The sequence below is a fragment of the Bos indicus genome, chromosome 7 (assembly GCF_029378745.1).
Source record: "Bos indicus isolate NIAB-ARS_2022 breed Sahiwal x Tharparkar chromosome 7, NIAB-ARS_B.indTharparkar_mat_pri_1.0, whole genome shotgun sequence".
Classification (NCBI taxonomy): domain Eukaryota; kingdom Metazoa; phylum Chordata; class Mammalia; order Artiodactyla; family Bovidae; genus Bos; species Bos indicus.
The window spans coordinates 86,782,499-86,802,073 of NC_091766.1; the positions used below are offsets into that span (position 1 = coordinate 86,782,499).

The window sequence follows — 19,575 nt, forward strand, 5'->3', positions numbered from 1 at the left end:
GGAATAACTGACAGTATTTGTTGCCAATGACAATTTGAGCTTTTAGGGAAAAATTAGAATTTTGGATACCCTATATTTGCCATCAGGAGTTTGACAGCTTCTTAGATGCTTCATGACTTTTCTGACAAGATTGGTGGTGATATTGAAGAATGTGATGTTTTGATACTATATAACATATTTTTGAGGTTACCAAATTATGGTTGGGCAAAAGATCTACTCAAAGGGTAAAACAGACCAATAGACGTTATTGGAGTGGTACAGAAAGTTCATAGATGCGTAGTTTAAGATTCCACATTATAATCAACCTCCAAAAAAATACTGCTGTCAAGGTTTAGGTTTAATGTCATAGAATATCTATAGTTATCTGAAAGGCTATTAATATACTCATCCCTTTCACAGCTACATATTTGTATAAAGCCAGATTTTCCTCATATACTTTAAGCAAAAAAACTATATAGCAACAGATTGAATACAGAAACAGATAGGAGAACCCAGTAGTTAAGCCAGACATGTACAAAAATGCAAGACAATAATATTCTTACTCAACTTGTGAAAATTATAATTACTTTTTGTATTATGATAATGCGTATGTTAATATTTTAAAGGAGTTAATAAATATTTTTAAATATTTACATTTTAAACTCTAATATGGTAAACATCAATAGATATATAATTCATGTAAATGAATAAATGAGAAAACCTATTTAGGGTATCAGTTTTTAAAAGTGTAAATGGTTCCTGAGAGACCTTCCAAAAGTTGAATACTTCTGATCTAGGAAGGTGAAAATTTAAACATAAATTAGAATGACATAAATATGTATGAAGTTGTGAGTCTTTTTAAGTTTGTATATACCTGAGAGGGCTTCCTTGGTGGCTCAGACAGTAAAGAGTCTGCCTGCAGTGCGGAGATCTGGGTTTGATCCTTTCATTGGCAAGATCCCCTGGAGAAGGAAATGGCAACCCACTCCAATATTCTTGCCTGAAAAATCCCATGAACAGAGGAGCCTGGTGGGCTACAGTCCATAGGGTTGCAAAGAGTTGGACATGACTGAGCAACTAACACACACAAGTAACTGAGAAGTTTTTTTCCATAAGGAAAAACATCTGAAGATAAATAAAATTTAATAAAGCACTTTAACCTGTGTTGAAGAAAAATGCAAAATAATACATAATGAATTTTAGGATTATGTTATGTTATCTTACGAGGTGCTAGTAAGCTTTTTATTTTCTTTTTTTTTTTTTTTTTTGCATCATAAAAAGTTGGTAGTATAACAGCAGTTATACTGCTGTTATAAGAAGTAAACAACTTAAAAAAAACCTTATGACTGTATTTGACCAAAAATGAAACATGACATTTCTCATTTCTCTTTGACTTCTTGTCCATATGCACTCCCTTTTTACTTATGATTATTTTCTTAATGTATCTATTTGGTTCTGGAAAAGAATAATTTATTTGGCTAAGTGGTTATGTCTGCCACCTTTCAGCTAGTAAAATATTGGTCACTGTTAAGACCTTTAGAATCAAGGTAGAATGCAGTATTCTGTGCTTATTCAAAATGAGTGTATTTCAAGCATGATACTACTCCAAGTAACCATGAAGCTTCAGAGAGTCTAGAGAAAAACAAAGTTTTCAAAGACATGAGAAGAGATTTACTTACTACATCTTTGGTTTGTATATTAAGTTTGAATATTTGGTTTGAATATTAAGACTCAAAGGCAAATTTGATTAAATAAATACATATATATGACAGATAAGGATATAGATATAGGGTTAGTTGTAGCATTCAGTCAATCTTAAAATCTTAATCACTCAAAAGCATTTGTTCAAGCCTAAAAGGAAAAGTTCAAGGAATTATTAATGGATTTTATATTGATGAAATACATTAACAATTTTTTAGTTCTGTAATTGGGTAAAGATTGAAAACATCTAGATGACAATGAAAGTAAACTATAGTGTGTGTGTGTGTGTGTGTGTGTGTGTATCCCTCCACTTGGATATTGATGACAGAAAAAACATGCATGCATTTTCATACCACTTGGTTCTACTTTTGGAGAAAGAGTGCTATACTTGTTGGACCGTGATAGCTAAGTGGATTAAATAAACCCTATTTTTTTTTTTAATGAGAGAAATGTTAGTTTCATAAGCATCTGTGTGATAAGGCTAAATATGCTTATTTAAAATCAACTTTTTATAAAGTAACCTGTGTATGTGGAATGAGTTCATGTTTATGTTTATAATTTTAGTTTAACCTACTTTTGAAAGAGTAATAACATTGAAACTTAAATTTTAAAGTTCAGTTTTCTTGTAGTTACACCCCCAAAGCTGTAATATATGTATAATTACTGTCCATATAAATTCCAGTTTGAGTCTAATAATAATCCAGTGATATAGATAGTACAATTACCATTATTAAACCCATTTTACACATGATGAAATTCAGATTCAGGTTTACAAGTATCTTCAAAGTTTTACATGTAAATGATGACAGAAACAGAACAAAAATCTAGGGTATTTGACTTTAAAAAAACCCTTGCATTTTATAGTATTATCTCTGTGATGTGGTATATGATCACGTAAATTTCCATGTTTCAAAATTTCATTTAATTTTGATAACTTCATAATTACTATTTTCAGTTTCTTAAAAGGAGATATGTTCATTGTTCATAACGAATTAGAAGATGGATGGATGTGGGTTACAAATCTAAGAACAGATGAACAAGGTCTTATTGTTGAAGACTTAGTAGAAGAGGTGGTAAGTTTTATTTTTTCTTCTCCTTCTTAAAACTTTAAATACTTCTTAAATTTGAAACTTGCCCATAATCAGGGAAATCAGCTATAGATACATTTCTTTTATGAAACCTTAATTCATAAGTGCAAGTAATTTTTCATTAAAATGCATTTACTGTTGGTAAATGCTATTTATTTGTAAAGCGCACATCCAAGTTAACCACATCATTCTGTAGCTGCCAATTTTCAGAAAATTTTCATGAGTTTCTAAGAATTAAAAATGTTTTAACGTTTGTGCTTGTTTGTATCCCTTTTTAAAAATCTTCTTGGTCTTCCTCGTAAATGATGTTATGTCAAACTGACTGTGGAATCTCAAATGGTTGCACGTGTTTGCTTTCAAAGTCTTTATCTCCCAAATATATGTATAATTTTCTAGTAACCTTGGAGAAATTTAGTTACATTACACGTATATTATCACATGGTTTTATATTGTGAATATTTGTTTTCAGTGTCATCAAAAAGTACATTATCAGCAGTCTTAGACACAGTATAAATAATTCTATATATGCATTTTTAGATACAGATCAGCATTCAAGCAGCATTTGCACTTCAAATACAGTATTCAGTATCCCCAAAACATATTAAACGTTATATTATAGTTTAGGAATTCACTCATTTGGATTTGTCCAGCAGGATGGAATGGTTTTCTGTTATTCTTTTCACAACCTTCAGAGTGACTATTTTTAAATTATGCCTTGAACCTGGTAATATGCTGAAACATGTGCTCTGATTATTGTTCCAGGAGGACGGCAGTGGAGAATATTTTTCTTTGCTATTAATTCTCTTGTCTGCCTATTCTGGCAGCCAGATCTTGATATGTAGAAGTAAAACATACTGAGGAAAAGTGGGAAGAGTTGAGGAAATGGTATGATACATTCCATACTCACAGTCACATCGTTACTTAGGTAGAAGAGTTGGGATTAGAACTAAGGCCTAGATTAGAATTCTGTATTCTACAGCAGAAGAGGTATTTATTCTCTATGGGCAAGGCGTATTCAAACGGGAGAATCTTATTACTAAAAAGTTTAGTTTACTAAAAAGTTTCTTCATAGTATGTTGAATTTTCTTCCTGCTGTAACACACCTACCCTCATTATGCTGATTATTTGAAGGAATTGAAGTATAGTTAAACTTTTCTTTCAAGCTCTTGGGACTCTGGGTCAAATTTAACAAAACAAATTTTAATAAGGATAAGTGAAAATTATCTGATGAATACAGAAAAAAAAATCCAGTTTGAGATAAAGGAGACATGACCTAACATAAAAGGAAAGAAAAAAGGAACAAGTTAACAGCCCAATATGAGCTAATGATGTGACGTGGCTGTTAAAAATGAATATGGTCATACTTTGAATTAGTAGTGGAATAATCCCAAATTAAAATTACAGTTTTTCTCCAGTATTTAGAATGGTCTTTATTGGGACATAGTTAATCTTTGAAGGTTAGAGAGCCATCTGGTGATTATCTAGATTTCAGACATGTGGTTGGTGGTTAGATTTGAGAGATTTTCCACTATGACATTCTGTTTTTAATTACCATTCACCAAACACATTTGTTCTGTTATGTCTTAGTTCTAGAATATAAGCTCTCTGAGGATTTTTGTCTCGGATTCAGTGATATGTTGCCATTGCCCAGAATGATGCCTTGCAGTAGAGGCAGTCAGTCAGTGTTTGCTGAATGAATGGCTGTCTCTATGCCTCTTCTTTTTCATCTTCCTTGACATTCCTACCCTGCTGGACTGATTTGGGAAATCTGATTGTCTCTCAGTTCAGCTCAGATGTTGCCTTTTTTCTTTCAGAGAGATTTTATGCTTTCTGAGACTAAATTGTTCTTGTGTTTTTCCATAGCACCTTGTTAACTTTGTATCCCATTACATTGTAAAATAAATTTATTCTGTAAACTCCCCTTTGGGTGAGAAAATAATGCATTTTGTTTTTATGTCATTTTGTGTTTTTAGTGTTTTGTAGTATAGAAGGCATTTAGCAAGTATTTGATTTTACTTTGGTTAGATATTTGAGTGAGGACCAAATTGAGAGAAGTATTAATAAATCTACATATACTTAGCCCATTTTTCTATTCCTACCTTTATTATTCAATGGAAACTTGATGCCACAGTATACTGGCTGGGTATTAGGACTACAATTCAACAGATACTCAGTGAAAATTATGTGCCCAGCTTTGTGCTAGTGGTTTGGTGGTAGTTGGTATTAACAAAGAATGACTAAGGTCTTAAGATGCTTATAGCCATGATAATGAAATTAATATCACCCAGTATATTATAGCAATATCTAATAGAGTAAGATAAAGTTCAAGAGATGATGAAAGATGTCTTTTCTATTCAGAGTAGAAGTTGATATTTATGTTTTAGGGACGCAGTGTTATAGAGTAGGCACTGTGTTTGAGAGATCCTGCCTACACAGTTTAGGTTTTAACTAATAGCTAGGAAAGTAGTGAGTGGAAAGGGCATTCTAAGTAAAAAAGAACAAACGACAGTGGTGGGAGAATGTAGATTAGCAAAGAGGCAGTTTATGTGCCTCTATATACCATGGTTACAGTATATAGATACCTAAAGAGAAGTGAGATCGGAAACGTAGACTTGATATCCATATGATAAAGGATTCTGGTTGTAAAGTGAGGAATTGTAGGGAGTAGAGAAGTGTTAAAGGTCTTGTTTTTAAAATTTGTTTACTTTTGTTTTGTTTGGTGTTTCTTAATGCAGGGCGGAGTCGAAGTTGAAACTGATGACTCCATATTGGAGTGGTGTGGGGCACAGAGGTAGTTATACTAGTTGGGCTACTGTTAATAGTTTAAGAAAAGGAAGGAAAAGTGCCTGGATTAGAATAATCGCAGAGAGAGAGAGGGACTAAGGGGAAGAGTTTTGAAAAGACTTTACATAAACAGAAACACCTTTTCCTGTATATACATAAATAAATATGAAGGTTGGGGTGTAGATATATTTGAAGATACAATTTTATTAATTTAATCAAAAATATATTAATAGTTACATAAAATACTGTCTTGATGTCTTCCCCTTTAGGGCCGGGAAGAAGATCCACATGAAGGCAAAATGTAAGTTTGTGTTAATTATTAAAAGGAAAAAATATACTGTACAATTACTAATTGGAAAACTTTGATCTAAAAATGTTTTAGAAGAAAAGTGATATTTTTTTGAGCTGATTAAAAAATTTATTTGACTCAAGAATTGATTTCTATTTTCTTAAGGACCTAGTGATAATGAAGGTGGCTTATACCTACATACAGCTCTTAGATCACCAAACTAACGACTTTTTGATTAACAGTAAACAGTACATTAGTAACATTATGAATATCATAATTCTTCACACTTTGTTTTCCTGTTGATTACTTCTTAGTTGCCATGGATTGTTTTTGAAAAGGGGAAAAAAAGAGGTCAAATACCAGTAAATATCTAAAGCTATGTCCAGTTTTCTAAGTATAAACTGTAACTCCCACTGGCATTGGGAAATCTTTTTTTTTTAATAATTGTGATTTTTCCATTTTCTGAACTTCATAATTTTCTACTCATTTGGTATTTAGCATAAGATAAATTTGCATTGTTGGTTTATTTTATGTATTTGTCAGCTCCCTGTAACTTCTTAAGGTGTTGACTGGCAGTAGAGCATCCTCATTAACATCCTGGAGTGCTCTTTGAGACTAACCAGAAGGTATAACTAGCTTTATTCCTTTGATGTAATGATCACCTCCCAGTTAGTTTTGCTTGACACTTTAGTTTCCTCAAATCCTCTCTTCCAACAGCTAGAACACCTAAAACATGTATCTGACTGTATTACTTTTCACTTAAAATTCTTATCTGATTTTCTACCTTAGCAGAGTCTGAAAAGTTCTCCTGATCCAGCCCTTGTTTCCTTACAAGTCCCATCTCTTGTCATTTTTAGTTTTATATCCTCCTCTCCAGCTTGCAAATGTGTATCACTGTTTTTTCTCCTTTGCTCAAGCTACTTCCTAGGCCAGAATTCCCCTCTGTTGTGTTGGTTAATGCCTATTCTTACTTAGAGACTTAACTCATTTATCACTCTTGCCAGCAAGTCTTCTGTAATCTTCTCCCTTACACACCCTACAGAATTGGTGCTCTGTTATTCCAAAAATGCCCTCAGCATGTACCTATCACAGTGCTTTATTATATTTTCTACATTCTTTTTATAGTTACACAATATTTATGTTCCTTTTTCTACTAAAAAGAGGTCTTTCCTAAGGTCACAGACCCATTTTTCTATTATTGATACAAACCATGTGCTTGAAATAGATTCATTTTACATATAGGTGGTAAATCTCTGAGTGAGGAAACTGATCTAATCCTTTCAGAAAGTGGTATTGCTGATTTGTTGTATAAATGCCATTTGTTGCCCAACACCCCACCCCACCCCCACCTTTATATTCCCCTTTTCTCTTTTATTCTACCTATAGAAGTATAGGATAGGCCTTCAAGGTCATCTAATCAGCTCTCCCCTAGAATACAGAAATCTTGTTCTGCATTGTAATAAATGGTCATTTCGGCCATAGTTGAATGCAGTATGGAACTTTACTGCTTTTTAGGGCAACCTGGACTATTCCAGATATTGTATACTTGTTTTACTTTATTCATAATTAGCAGTGGGAGCCTCAGGGAATTTGAATTCATGAGTTAATTGTTAGAATAAAATTAAAAAGAGGATTTAAATGTTTAACATTTTATTCATGTGAAGAGATAAAAATCCAGTTTTATTTTATACTCTGACCAGTAATAATGTAGATAATTTAAAACAGTGGTGAACAGCCTCTAAACTTGTAACACTGGATTTTAGGGCAATTATATGTCTTAATTTTACAGCATTATTTTTAATCATGACTGAAAAGAACAAGTTGGAAAGTGAAATACTATACCAGACCCTGAGAATATATTGTCAGCTTGGTATTAACATACATGTGTTAATTGGCAAGATAGATAATAGTCCTTCAGGTACATGAGAGATTTTAAGTAATTTAATCACTAGTAATTAATTTTTTAAATCCAGATGTATCATTTTTTTCTGAGGTAAATTATTTAAATATTATATGCAGTAGATTTTGGCTGTAATGTCTTCTATAACATTTTCTAAAGTCTTAAGTATCAGAATAGAAAATATTGTAGCAATCTGATATGATAGGCCATTAGCTCAAACAGATATCTACTCTTTCTCATCACTCAATCTTATTGTCTGGCTTTCTGTAAAGTATCAGTACACCACATTGACTGAAAAGGGAGAACTTTCACGGAAGTTCACTTTGAGAGAAGTATGAGAAAATTAATTGACTAATCTTTTTTGGCAGTTTTGGTGGGCTCTACCTGTACCACTCCCCACTCCTAATAAAAAGAAAAAAACAGAATACTATCTATGATAATAATTTGTCATTATCAGAATTAAATCCTATTTTTTGTATTGGTAATTAATATGGAAATTGTAGTTCATACTAGATGGCCCATTGTATATTTTGTTGTTTACAAAACATCTGTTTACAGATGTTTACAAAGTGTAGTAATAAATGTCAAAGGAATAAGGTCATTTGAATTGCATTACATTTATTTCATTATGTCAGCTTGAATTAAACTTAACTGTATTGTGTTATTTAGTTTTGATTTAGTTAACAGCAAGAAAGACTTTTTGATTTACATATTTTATTCTCTTTTTAAGATGGTTCCATGGGAAAATTTCCAAACAAGAAGCTTATAATTTACTAATGACAGGTACTTGTATATTCACTTTACTTTTCTAATGTTATTTAAAAAGAAAAAACAACACTTATCATGTGTTTTGCCTTTAGCATTCTTTTGATTTTTATGCACACTGTAATTTCTTGCCCAGCACAGAGAAATTGGTATTTCTGGTGTTTTTTAGCTGAAAACATACATGCAGTATAAAATTCAGTGCACAGTGTGTTTTCTTTCTGGACCAGGCTCCTACAGTCTTCCTTAGAAGCAGTGCCAGATGAGTTTTTTCCTGTATTTCTAGAAGTTTTCTGTCTGTGTGTGCCTGCCTTCCTTACCACAGTGTATACCTTTATACATACCTCCTCACACATTCTCACAGGAACATGCAACACACTTTTTTCATTTTAATACATATTTTGGGAGATTATTCCGTATCTGCATATTTAAAACTTCATTCTTTTTAATGACCATAAACTTTCCATTGTATAAATACCATAATTTGTTATAAGTTTCCTATAGAGCAATATTATGTTTTCATTTTCTTGTTGTTTAGGCACAGCAAATGTTCTTGAATTTATCTTTATACACTTGTAGAATTATATACTTGGGCCTTCTTGAAAATATAGTTGTTTTAATATTTCATAAAACTGTTGTTACAGAGATAGGCAAAATAAAAATTGAATGTATTGTGGGTTTATTATTTAAAAGAAAAAGTATTCCATCATTCATCCTAACTAAAACTTAAGATTAAATTTAATTACCAAATATGTCTTCAGTAAGCCATACTTTAGAAGGCCTTCAGACAAGTTTAATAATCTGTAATTTATAAGTCTTAGTTCTTTTAAAAAAAAAAAAAAACGACCAGAGTTCAGTAGTTTCTGTATGCAGTGAATAAACTACTGATTATTTAAAACTGTTATCTGAGTTACTATTCAAGCCATGGGGCATTACATTTAATTTAATAATACTTTGTTCTTCTGAAACAGTTGAGGCAGTTTTATTAAGTATTCAATTATAGTGTGAGGATATAGATTAGAAATAAAGAACATGATAATGCCATATGGTAGTAACAGATGAAATGCTAAACCAAAGTGACATCCTATCTGCTTTCAAAGTGGCACCAAAATATTTATTTTAATGAATTTACTGAATTTTGAATATAGTTTATATTTTTTGAATTTGCACCAAATACCTGAGGCACTCACTGTTGTTTTAGGCATGTAAATTAAAAAAGAACTAAACTTAATTTTCTTAAATTAGTTTTTATTTCCTTTGGGTCATGTGCTCTTTTAAGAGGCTGGTGATTTCCCGCCATGAAAGGTACACATAAGCACTTGCAGGCACAATTTTGCAGTAGTTCCTATTCTTTGTATTGAACATAAAACTACTTGGTAGCAAGTGGTTTGGCTTGATGATTGGAACTATTAGTAACTTACAGAAAAACATCTGATATTTTAAGTTTTCATTGTGCTTTCCCAAAAGCAGTCAAGTTCTGATCCTTCCTATGTCATTAGGACTTAAACAGAGAAAAGGTAGAAAAGCATCAGTGGTAAGAGTCATTGCTAATTGCAGATGTCAAAAAGACTTCTCTAAAATTAATATGAAATATCTGATATATGATTTGCTGCTTATGATTTTTTAAGATCATGGCTTTTAAATGAAATATAGTGCATGTGTATTAATTTTGATTAGGTACACAAATATTTCAGTTGTTTTCATCTATCTTTATAAGTTTTTGCTACTATTTTATTATAATTATGACTTTTTAATGTTTAATCAGAAGTATTAAGTACAGAGTATGCGAAAGTAAAATTCACTTCAACTTTTTTTTCACTTTTCTTATTCTGAGATTTGCAAACAGTGTAGCAGTTTTAGCCAGTACCCCCTACCTGTGGTTACAGTATTCTTTCCAAGTTATGACAGATACGTATATTATTAACCAGAAGTCATTGCTGTGAACTTCTGCCCTGTATTTTTATGTAATAAAGACAAGTAACATCGTGGGTGGTTGTGACTCATAAACCAGAAAATACAAAAAAATAATTGCCTTAAGATTTTTTATTATAAAACAAGTACCTGGTGAAAATTAAAATTTGTATATGCTTTTGAATGTACTTTGTAATTATACTACTTAACTCTTTTTCTTTTGTAATTTGATAATTAGGGAATAAAACTAACAGATTAATTTTTACAGTTGGTCAAGTCTGCAGTTTTCTTGTGAGGCCGTCAGATAATACTCCTGGGGACTATTCACTTTATTTTCGGACCAGTGAAAATATTCAGCGGTTTAAAATATGTCCAACACCAAACAATCAGTTTATGATGGGAGGCCGATATTATAACAGGTAAGTTGGGAGAAATTTATAGTTCTCTTTTACTTTTGGTGAGTAGAGTTGAAATATCATAAATAATAGTTTATCAGAATCAAAATTATATAAAAGTTTCTGACTCTGTAATATTTGAAATTATAAGACATTTAATGTAATTTAGTCATCATGTCCAAGGATTTTTTAGACATTGTCAAACATGAATATAAATTAATAATTTATTTCTTCCAAAATAATGTATATAATTTTTTGATTATTAATGCACAGGTTATTTGCAGCAAATTTGTTAGTACGTTCATACATTATCTGTAGGAAACAGAACATCTAATCTAAGAAAATGTATTAGTCTTTTATCAGTGAGACATTTTAATAGGAAAAAAGTTAAAGAATGACCTAAGACTTACTGATATTGTTACCCACCAATATTAGGTTGTTCCCAAGCTGGTATTAATTTGTAATTGTTGGTTCCTACTTTTCACCTTTAAAATTCTTTGCTTGTCTCATTCCCCTCACCCTATCATGTTAAATGCTGTCTCTGGTATTTAGTTCATATTCATCTGTACTTTTTTTTATTAATCTTTTCAACTCTTCTGTTTTACTTTTTAATATTATACTTTATTTATATTTAATTTTAAATAATTTTGTAGTAGGGCAAAGATATTTTATCATCAGTGATAAATATATATGTGTGTATATACACATATGTATCTCCAAAGATAAAAGATATATACATTTCAACTATTCTTTCAGTAGGAAGAACTATGAAAAAAAGTGAATATATATCCAGTTATATATAAATATACACCTATGTGTATATAAAACAGTTATTGGATCAGTAGGAAAACCATGAAAAAATCAATTGATAAATTAACAAGATGTTTTGAGAAATGTTGCCTAGCTGTCACTAAAATATCCTTTCCTCTAGTGTATTAAAGGAAAGTTAAAAATTCTAGGTTTTACATATTTAGGACAGTAAAATGGCAAACTGACTATAGAGAAACATTTTTATACTTAGAAAAACTCATGCTAAAGTTTGTGTTAAAATACATTATATAATGTCATTTTCAGTTTTTTATTTGTAATATTTTCCAAATATATTTTATAGTGTTTTAATCAAAATCATCAGTAAGCCTTTCCTGCTATAGCTGTAATCCTACATATAAGATTAGCTCCTGGTCTGCCTGCCTTCTTCCTTCCTCCCTCCCTTTTTTGTTTCTTCTTTCACCTTCTATTTGTCTTTTGACTCCATCTTATTATAAAAGCAGAGTATGTAAATGATAACTTTTGATAAATTTATCATTTGGATGATAAAAATTCTTAAGTTTAACCTGAACTAACTACTTGCTAAATAAATGTGATTTGTCTGTCATTTCTTGCTCAAACTCAGATATTTTTGTCTAAAAAAAAAAAGGAAAAAAAAGTAGACTTTTAATCCTTTCCTCACATAGTGATGCTTGGAGTAGTGTGTAGAAAATTGAAATCTCTGAGTCAAATATTTCTGACCTGTAAATCAATATTAGGAACATTCTTGCTTTTCTAAAGTAATGTGACTGTAATGATCATATATTCTATTAATATATTCTGGCTATATACTTTGGGAAAAAAACTTGCAAACAGATAATCCTTGCTAACAAGGTTTGTGTGTATTTTTAAGATTTGCAATTTTTATGAGACAAATTATGTCAGTGTTAGTAATTTTTATTTTAACAGCATTGGGGACATCATAGATCACTATCGAAAAGAACAAATTGTTGAAGGGTATTATCTTAAGGAACCTGTACCCATGCAGGTCAGTGTTGTTTTTCTTTTTGCAGTAATCAGCTTTTTAATTTAAAATGCTTTTTTTGGTGATATGGTTATGCACACATCCATGCATTTGAAATTGGATAAAATTTAAAACTGCTGATTATTCAGATTCTTTCAGAAAGTGAATATTTGTAAGAGAATCTCTTAGTTTTTATGTTGGTTCTAGATAATTAGGAAGTCCTTGGTGGCTTTTTGAGAGTAGAGGGAGTGGTGGGGACAGAAGCCAAGTTGCACTGGGTCAAGGAGTGAGTTTGTTGGAGGCAGAAGTGGAGACAGCAAAGATAAATCACAGCCAGGTTTATCTACGTGAGCTTGGGAAGTAAAGAAAATAAAAAACAGTAGCTAGAAGATGATGTAGGTAAAAAGGGGTTTAAATTTATAACTTCTTTGTTTTATTTGCCTGAAGTTTTATGGTGAGAGAGTTTTGAGCATGTGTGTACTTGAGGAAAGTGAGTGGTGGGTGAGGGATGGGGTAGTGGCAGTACTCCATGTATAAGGTCCTAGAGAAGGCAAGAGTGACTGAAATCCAGAACATAAGAAGGACTGGCCTTGAACAAGAGCTCCTGCTGAATGTTAGTTGATTAATGCCTAGGTGATTGATTAGCGTCTGTATCTTGCCCATACTTCCTAAAGTGTGGTCGGTAAAGGGTTGTAGCAGGGTAAGTAAAAGGTACTTCAAAATAGTGATTAAGAATTTTCCTATGTGGAAAATGGGGGTAGTGAATTTCCCGGGATGTAAAGAAGGATTGTGAGGGGTTTTGGGTCCCCACTAAACTTCCACAGTGATTTGTAGTGTCCTGAGTGTCTCATCATTTCCTCCTAACCAATTAGTTTCTGACGGTTATAGCCGACTATTAATTGCTAATTAAGAGAGAAACATTATTCTGATGCTTAATATACATTTAAGAATCATCTTGTCACATTTTAATATAATCTTGCCTCATTTCCTCATGCTTTCCTGGTAGATGGAAAGTTCATGAGGGCAGTTTTGTGTTGTGTTTCCAGTGCTTTGTTGCGATCTCCATGTTAGCTTCTTCCTGTTTGCCTTTCAAGTTTACATTTCAAGTTTCACTTCCTTGTTGACACCTTCCTAGTATCTGTAGTTAGCAATTATGTACCACTTTAGTTGGGGCTTCTCTGGTGGCTCAGATGATAAAGAATCTGCCTGCAAGGTAGGAGACCCAGGTTGGATCCCTGGGTTGGAAGGATCCCTGGAGGAGGGCATGGCAACCCACTCCAGTATCCTTGCCTGGAGAATCCCATGGACAGAGGCTACAGTCCGTGGGGTCGCAAAGAATCAGATATGACTGAGTGACACACACCCCTCCACACCCCTTTTGTTGGCAGTTCTGGCAGACTTTGCCTAACGTTTTTCTACGAGTATGGTATGTGCTTTCTAGAAACCACTGCTTAGGATCTTTTTATTGGATCAGAGATGCCTTTACCTACAAGTGATGGATCCTGCCAGTCACTTCTGTTGCTGTATTCTGCATTCTAATTCAGATTGGCTTTTTGAGTAATAAATTTTATTTGCTCACAAGTCATGCACACATTTTTCCCATCCTAAATTTGTCTTATTAGAATTTTCTAACTAAATTTTTTATAGTTAGAAAAATAAGTAGCATTTGACATTTAGTAAACTTTTTTCTAAAATTATAGCATAGTTTTAAAACTTAAACTTACTTCAGATATACATTGTGCCTTATTCTTGTGTCATTGTTTCATAACTGAACAAACTTCCAAGTATTATCATTTGCAAAAGTGCCTGTAATGCTTTCAGTACTTCAGAAATAACTGATGCTGATTACAGAGCAATTTGATTACTTCATAGAAACCATTAAATGCTATTTGAAGTCAATTATTTGGGGCCTGGAGTAAAAGTAGTTTACAGAAAATTTGAGAATCGTAACACTTACCTGTCCTTCCCAGAAGGATTCTAACTGTTAGAGAACCCAAAGGCTAGTAATGTCCTTTTATTATTGTAAAAGTGATTAGCTAACAGAATCAGCTCATTCCCCCTAAGGTTACCCTGCATACCCCTACTCAGGATAAGATGCTGAAAGAGAAAGCACAGTGGTCTTTTTCACTTGGTGGAACTAACACTTCCTGAGACAGATACTAGAAGAAAGGAGGAGCCTTTTGAACACTATTTTAGACATCATATCTAACATGTATTAATTTATTTAACTTTTTAAACAATTTGATGAGGTTGATTCTGTAATTATGCCCATTTTACAGATAGGAAAACTGGGACCAGAGAAGGTAAGTAAATTACTTAAAGCGTCAAGTCATCCTTGACTCTTCTTTTTGTCTCTTACACTCTGTATCCAAAGTGTCAGGATCATCATGCCATCTCTGCCTTCAAAGTATATATATAGAATTCAACCATCACCAGAAATATTTTGGGCCTGGAGTAAAAGTATGTTCCAATAGAAGGTTGAGAAATGCAACACTTACCTATCTTTCCCAGCAGGATTCTAACTATTAGAGAATGTCATCTCTTTGTTTTTACCTCCTTCTGCCCCCAACTCCCCTTTAAAAGTGTACCACAAAACAAACAAACAAACAAACAAAAACAAAAAAAACTACCACAGTCAGAGGAATCCATTTAAAATGTGAGTCAGACCATTTCACGCCTCTGTTTAATACTAAGAGGTGGTCTATTTCATCCAGAGTAAAAGCCAGAGTCCCTGCAGTAGCGTGCAGTGTCCCGTGGTCCTCTGAACTCTTCCTACCATCCTTCCCTCTCACTCATCTCCACTCACACTGGCTTCTCTGCTATTTTAAAAAAAATATGTCAGGATCTTTGCTGCATTAGGATTTTTGCTACAGCTGTTCACTCTGCCCAAAATGACTTTCCCTTAAATATCCACTTGCCTCATTCTTTTACTTCTTTCAAATTTCACTTAAGTTTTAGCTTCACAATTGAGACCTACTCGTACAATATTATTTATTGCTGCTACTTGCCCTACCCTGTAGAGCACTTACCACCTATTAACATACAATTCAATTTGCTTATTCATTATGTTTATTATCTCTTTCCATCTTTGGAATGTAAGTTCCTTGAGGGTAAGGATCTTTGATTTATTCACTGATGTATCTCAAGAACTACAACACTGGCACTCAGAGAACTATTGAATTCATTTATCAAATGAGTTTTCTTAGCCATTACCTGAGAAAGGCAGGATTTACAACTGGAGTAGGAGCCTGCACACCTAAGGTCTGTGCAAAAACTTGCTTCAGTGGTTGTTACACTCTCACCAATCAGATAATCTGTTTCCCTTTGGGAGGAATGTATGAGACTTCCTTCTCCAGAACTTTGTAGAGAGAGTAGGCTGAGAAGCCTTCCCTCCTGTCATCTAGTAACTTACCAAAACTTGGAACGTGAGGTCGTATTCCTGCCTGTAGTGTCTTCGAATGTAGGTATTGTTGATTGGTTGACCAGCCTTTATGTTAAATAGGAAAGATTTATATAATCCTGAAATCAGGTATTTAAATCCACATGTCAGTGTTGTAATGTGTTAAATGAGGGAGTGAAAGTGGCTCTGTCGTGTCCGACTCTTTGTGACCCCAAGGACTGTAGGCTGCCAGGCTTCTCTGTCCATGGAATTCTCCAGGCAAAAATACTGGAGTGGGTTGCCATTTCCTTCTTCAGGGGATCTACCTGACCCAGGAATCAAACCTGGGTCTCCTGCATTGCTGGAAGTCTTGACTGAGCCACCAGGTAGACTACAAATATGCCCCATTCTGTACTGAAGAGTAAATATTATCACTACTGTGATGAAGATTGATAAGTACAAATCTATACAACTAGGGACATAGTCATCACTATTTATCATCTGGGTGCAGTGTATCTTTAAAATTTTTTAATTTTCTTGGTCATTTTCTGAATAATTTGTAGGAGTAAGAATGAAGATTTAGTACAAAAAAAAACTTCATTAGAAATTTAATAAGAATTAAAAGTAGTAAACCCCAATTTTTGTTCTGTATTTCCTTGGTTATAAAGGCTTGTTCCTGAAATAGAAGGCAGCTAACTCTTACCCACTGTCATGTACGGACCTGAATCATATCCATCTTGTAAACCCTAATTTCAGATACAGCTTTTATAATAGTTCTTGCTTAAAATTCCTTTGGTTCTTTTCACATTTTTCCTGTCAAAATGCAGTACTGATTCTAGATTTTAAATATATTTCAGCTGCGTTCTAGTTTGATTCTTTCTTGTTCTTGCAACTTCAGCTGTAATACTTTGGAAAACTTTGTTTCATAATTTTGTTGTATAGTACAGTCTTCTTTACTCTGTAAGTGTAATATATTTTTATGTTTAGGTTTGTAAACATCAATTAGAATGGTTAATATGGTGAATTTTAAAATTTCTACATTATATGTTTCCTTCCAGTAATGTTTAAATACAAAATACCTTTGTCCATTTATAAGCCATATTGAGTAAATCTTGATGCAAATCATAAAAGTTTTAAGAATCCTCATTTTCTGTTAGGAAACAGGTTTATCTAGATTTCTTGTCACAAATTATTGCATGATGTCCTTCTTGTTGAATCACTAACTAGATGAGTGCACCATATTTCCTTTATTTCCCTAGAAATACAACATTTTCTCAGCACATTCTTGAGTTTGAGAAAATTCATCAAGGATATTACCATATCAAGAATTATAGTCTGAAACTTTGCTTATAAAAATCAATTTTATCATCACAGTAGATCAGAGTATTGATGTTGCTTTGCTTTCATCATCTGATTCCTTTTATAAGTGTCAAACATCTTTTTCACTTTTTTCTTTTTGCTAATATGGGCAAAAAATTAAGAATTCTGAATTTTGATCTGCACTCAGTGAAAACTAATGAACAGATAACAAAGATGGCCTTTTGTATTTTTTGAAAGATGCTGCAGTAGTTGGCAACAAAGGAGAAAGCGCCAAAGGTGATGCAGTAGTTGGTGTATTTCACTGGTGCATCAGCCTCTAGGCCAGAGGTCGGCAGACTTTTCTGTAAAGGACCAGATAATAAATGTTTTAGATTTTGTGGGCCATTCAGTCTCTGTCTCAGTTACTTAAACTTTGCCTTTGTAGTGAAGCAACAACACACAGTATGTAAAAGAATGACCATGGCTGTGTTCCAGTAAAAACTCTACGTCCAAAAACAGGCCGTGGGCTAGGTTTGGTCTGTGTGCCGTGGTTCGCCATTCTCTTCAGCATACTTGAGTGTAATTGTTGAGTCATGGTGAAATGGTTCCTAGGATGATAAAATAGCCGAGTGTTTAAAGATGGAGGAAAAAATAGGATTCATGAAAACTCTATAACATATCTTAGATATAAAACGGTCAGCCGGATCCATGAATCTCTAAGAAAAAGTCATAAAATATTAATTCTTGCATTAATTCTTATTAATTAATAAGAGCTGCTCAAACAAGAAACTACAAACTAAAATTGGGTCCATTGGACTAGATGGTAATATTGAAGATTGACTTCTTTGGGGAAGATCATTATAAAGGCACTTATATCTTTATATGCTTCCTGACATCCTAATTCTTTTATTGTAGGGGGTTGTGGGGATTTAGCAGTTACGATACATGCCTTCCTATAGTGCAGTGTCATAAAACCAGTAAACCCCACAGGATTATGGGAAAGGTGGAGTTACGGGTACAACACTGAAAAGCATCATCAGTGACACATAAAGATAAGAAACTAGTAACAATTAGCAGAGTTTTTATATGTGGTAATGGGTAAGAATTATTTAAAATGGGTAAGAAATATGCTAAACAGGTAAGAAATATTTAAATACTGCTGCTGCTGCTGCTAAGTCGCTTCAGTCGTGTCCGACTCTGTGCGACCCCATAGACGGCAGCCCACCAAGCTCCCCCATCCCTGGGATTCTCCAGGCAAGAACACCGGAGTGGGTTGCCATTTCCTTCTCCTATGCATGAAAGTGAAAGGTGAAAGTGAAGTCGCTCAATCGTGTCTGACTCTTAGCGACCCCATGGACTGCAGCTCACCAGGCTCCTCCATACATGGGATTTTCCAAGCAAGAGTACTGGAGTGGGGTGCCATTGCCTTCTCTGATTTAAATACTAGGTTGGTGCAAATGGAATCGCGGGTTTGGACCATGAATTTTAAATCATTGTAGCTAGACTCAAATACATCTTTATTAATCAAAGTAGGAACCATTACAATCAACACATTTTTTTTTGCCACTGAGAAATAAGTTTGTGTATTCCTGTAGCATTAAAACCATACTTCAGGATTCAACAAACTCTTGGAAAGCATTTTCTGCATCCTGGCTGGTTGTGGAAGTGTTTTCCCTGCAAAAACTCATCAGAGATGCTTGAAGAAGTGGTAGGCATTTGGCGAGAGGTCAGGTGTATATGGCGGATGAGGCAAAACTTCATAGCCCAATTTGTTCAACTGTTGAAGTGTTGGTTGTGAAATGTGCAGTTGGGCATTCTCATGGAGAAGAATTGGGCCCTTTCTGTTGACCAAAGCCAGCTGTAGGCATTGCAGTTTTTGGTGCAGCTCATCAAATTGCTGAGCGTACTTCTCAGATGTAATGTTTTGCCAGGATACAGAAAGCTGTAGTAGGTCAGACCAGCAGCAGACAACCAAACACTGACCATGACCTCTTTTTGGTGTAAGTTTGACTTGGGAAGTGTTTTGGAACGTCTCACTCCAGCCACTGAGCCGATTGTCTGTATAAAATCTATTAGTTGCACATCATAGTTTGATAGAGAAATGGTTCATTGTTGTGTAGAAGAAGAGAAGATGACACTTCAAAATGATTTTTTTTGAGTTTTGGTCAGCTTATGAGGCACCCACTTAATGGAGATTTTTCACCTTTCCCAATTTGCTTCAAATGCCAAGTACTGTCGAATGATTGACACGAGTTCTTAAGCGACTTCTCACGTAGTTGTAAGAGGATCAGCTTTGATGATTGCTCTCAATTGGTCG

The 19,575-nt window shown here is 33.6% G+C and overlaps 1 protein-coding gene across 4 annotated transcripts in view; it reads left to right on the plus strand.

The window, feature by feature from the left end:
• Positions 1 to 19,575, plus strand: part of RASA1 (RAS p21 protein activator 1) — a 113,968-nt gene that overhangs the window by 61,596 nt on the left and 32,797 nt on the right. For all 4 annotated transcript variants that reach the window (XM_070794014.1, XM_070794013.1, XM_070794012.1 and 1 more), the window contains 5 exons: positions 2,636 to 2,753; positions 5,822 to 5,853; positions 8,472 to 8,524; positions 10,683 to 10,833; positions 12,526 to 12,604. In XM_070794014.1, coding sequence (XP_070650115.1) covers positions 2,636 to 2,753; positions 5,822 to 5,853; positions 8,472 to 8,524; positions 10,683 to 10,833; positions 12,526 to 12,604 — 433 coding nt within the window. The remainder of the gene's footprint in view (positions 1 to 2,635; positions 2,754 to 5,821; positions 5,854 to 8,471; positions 8,525 to 10,682; positions 10,834 to 12,525; positions 12,605 to 19,575) is intronic.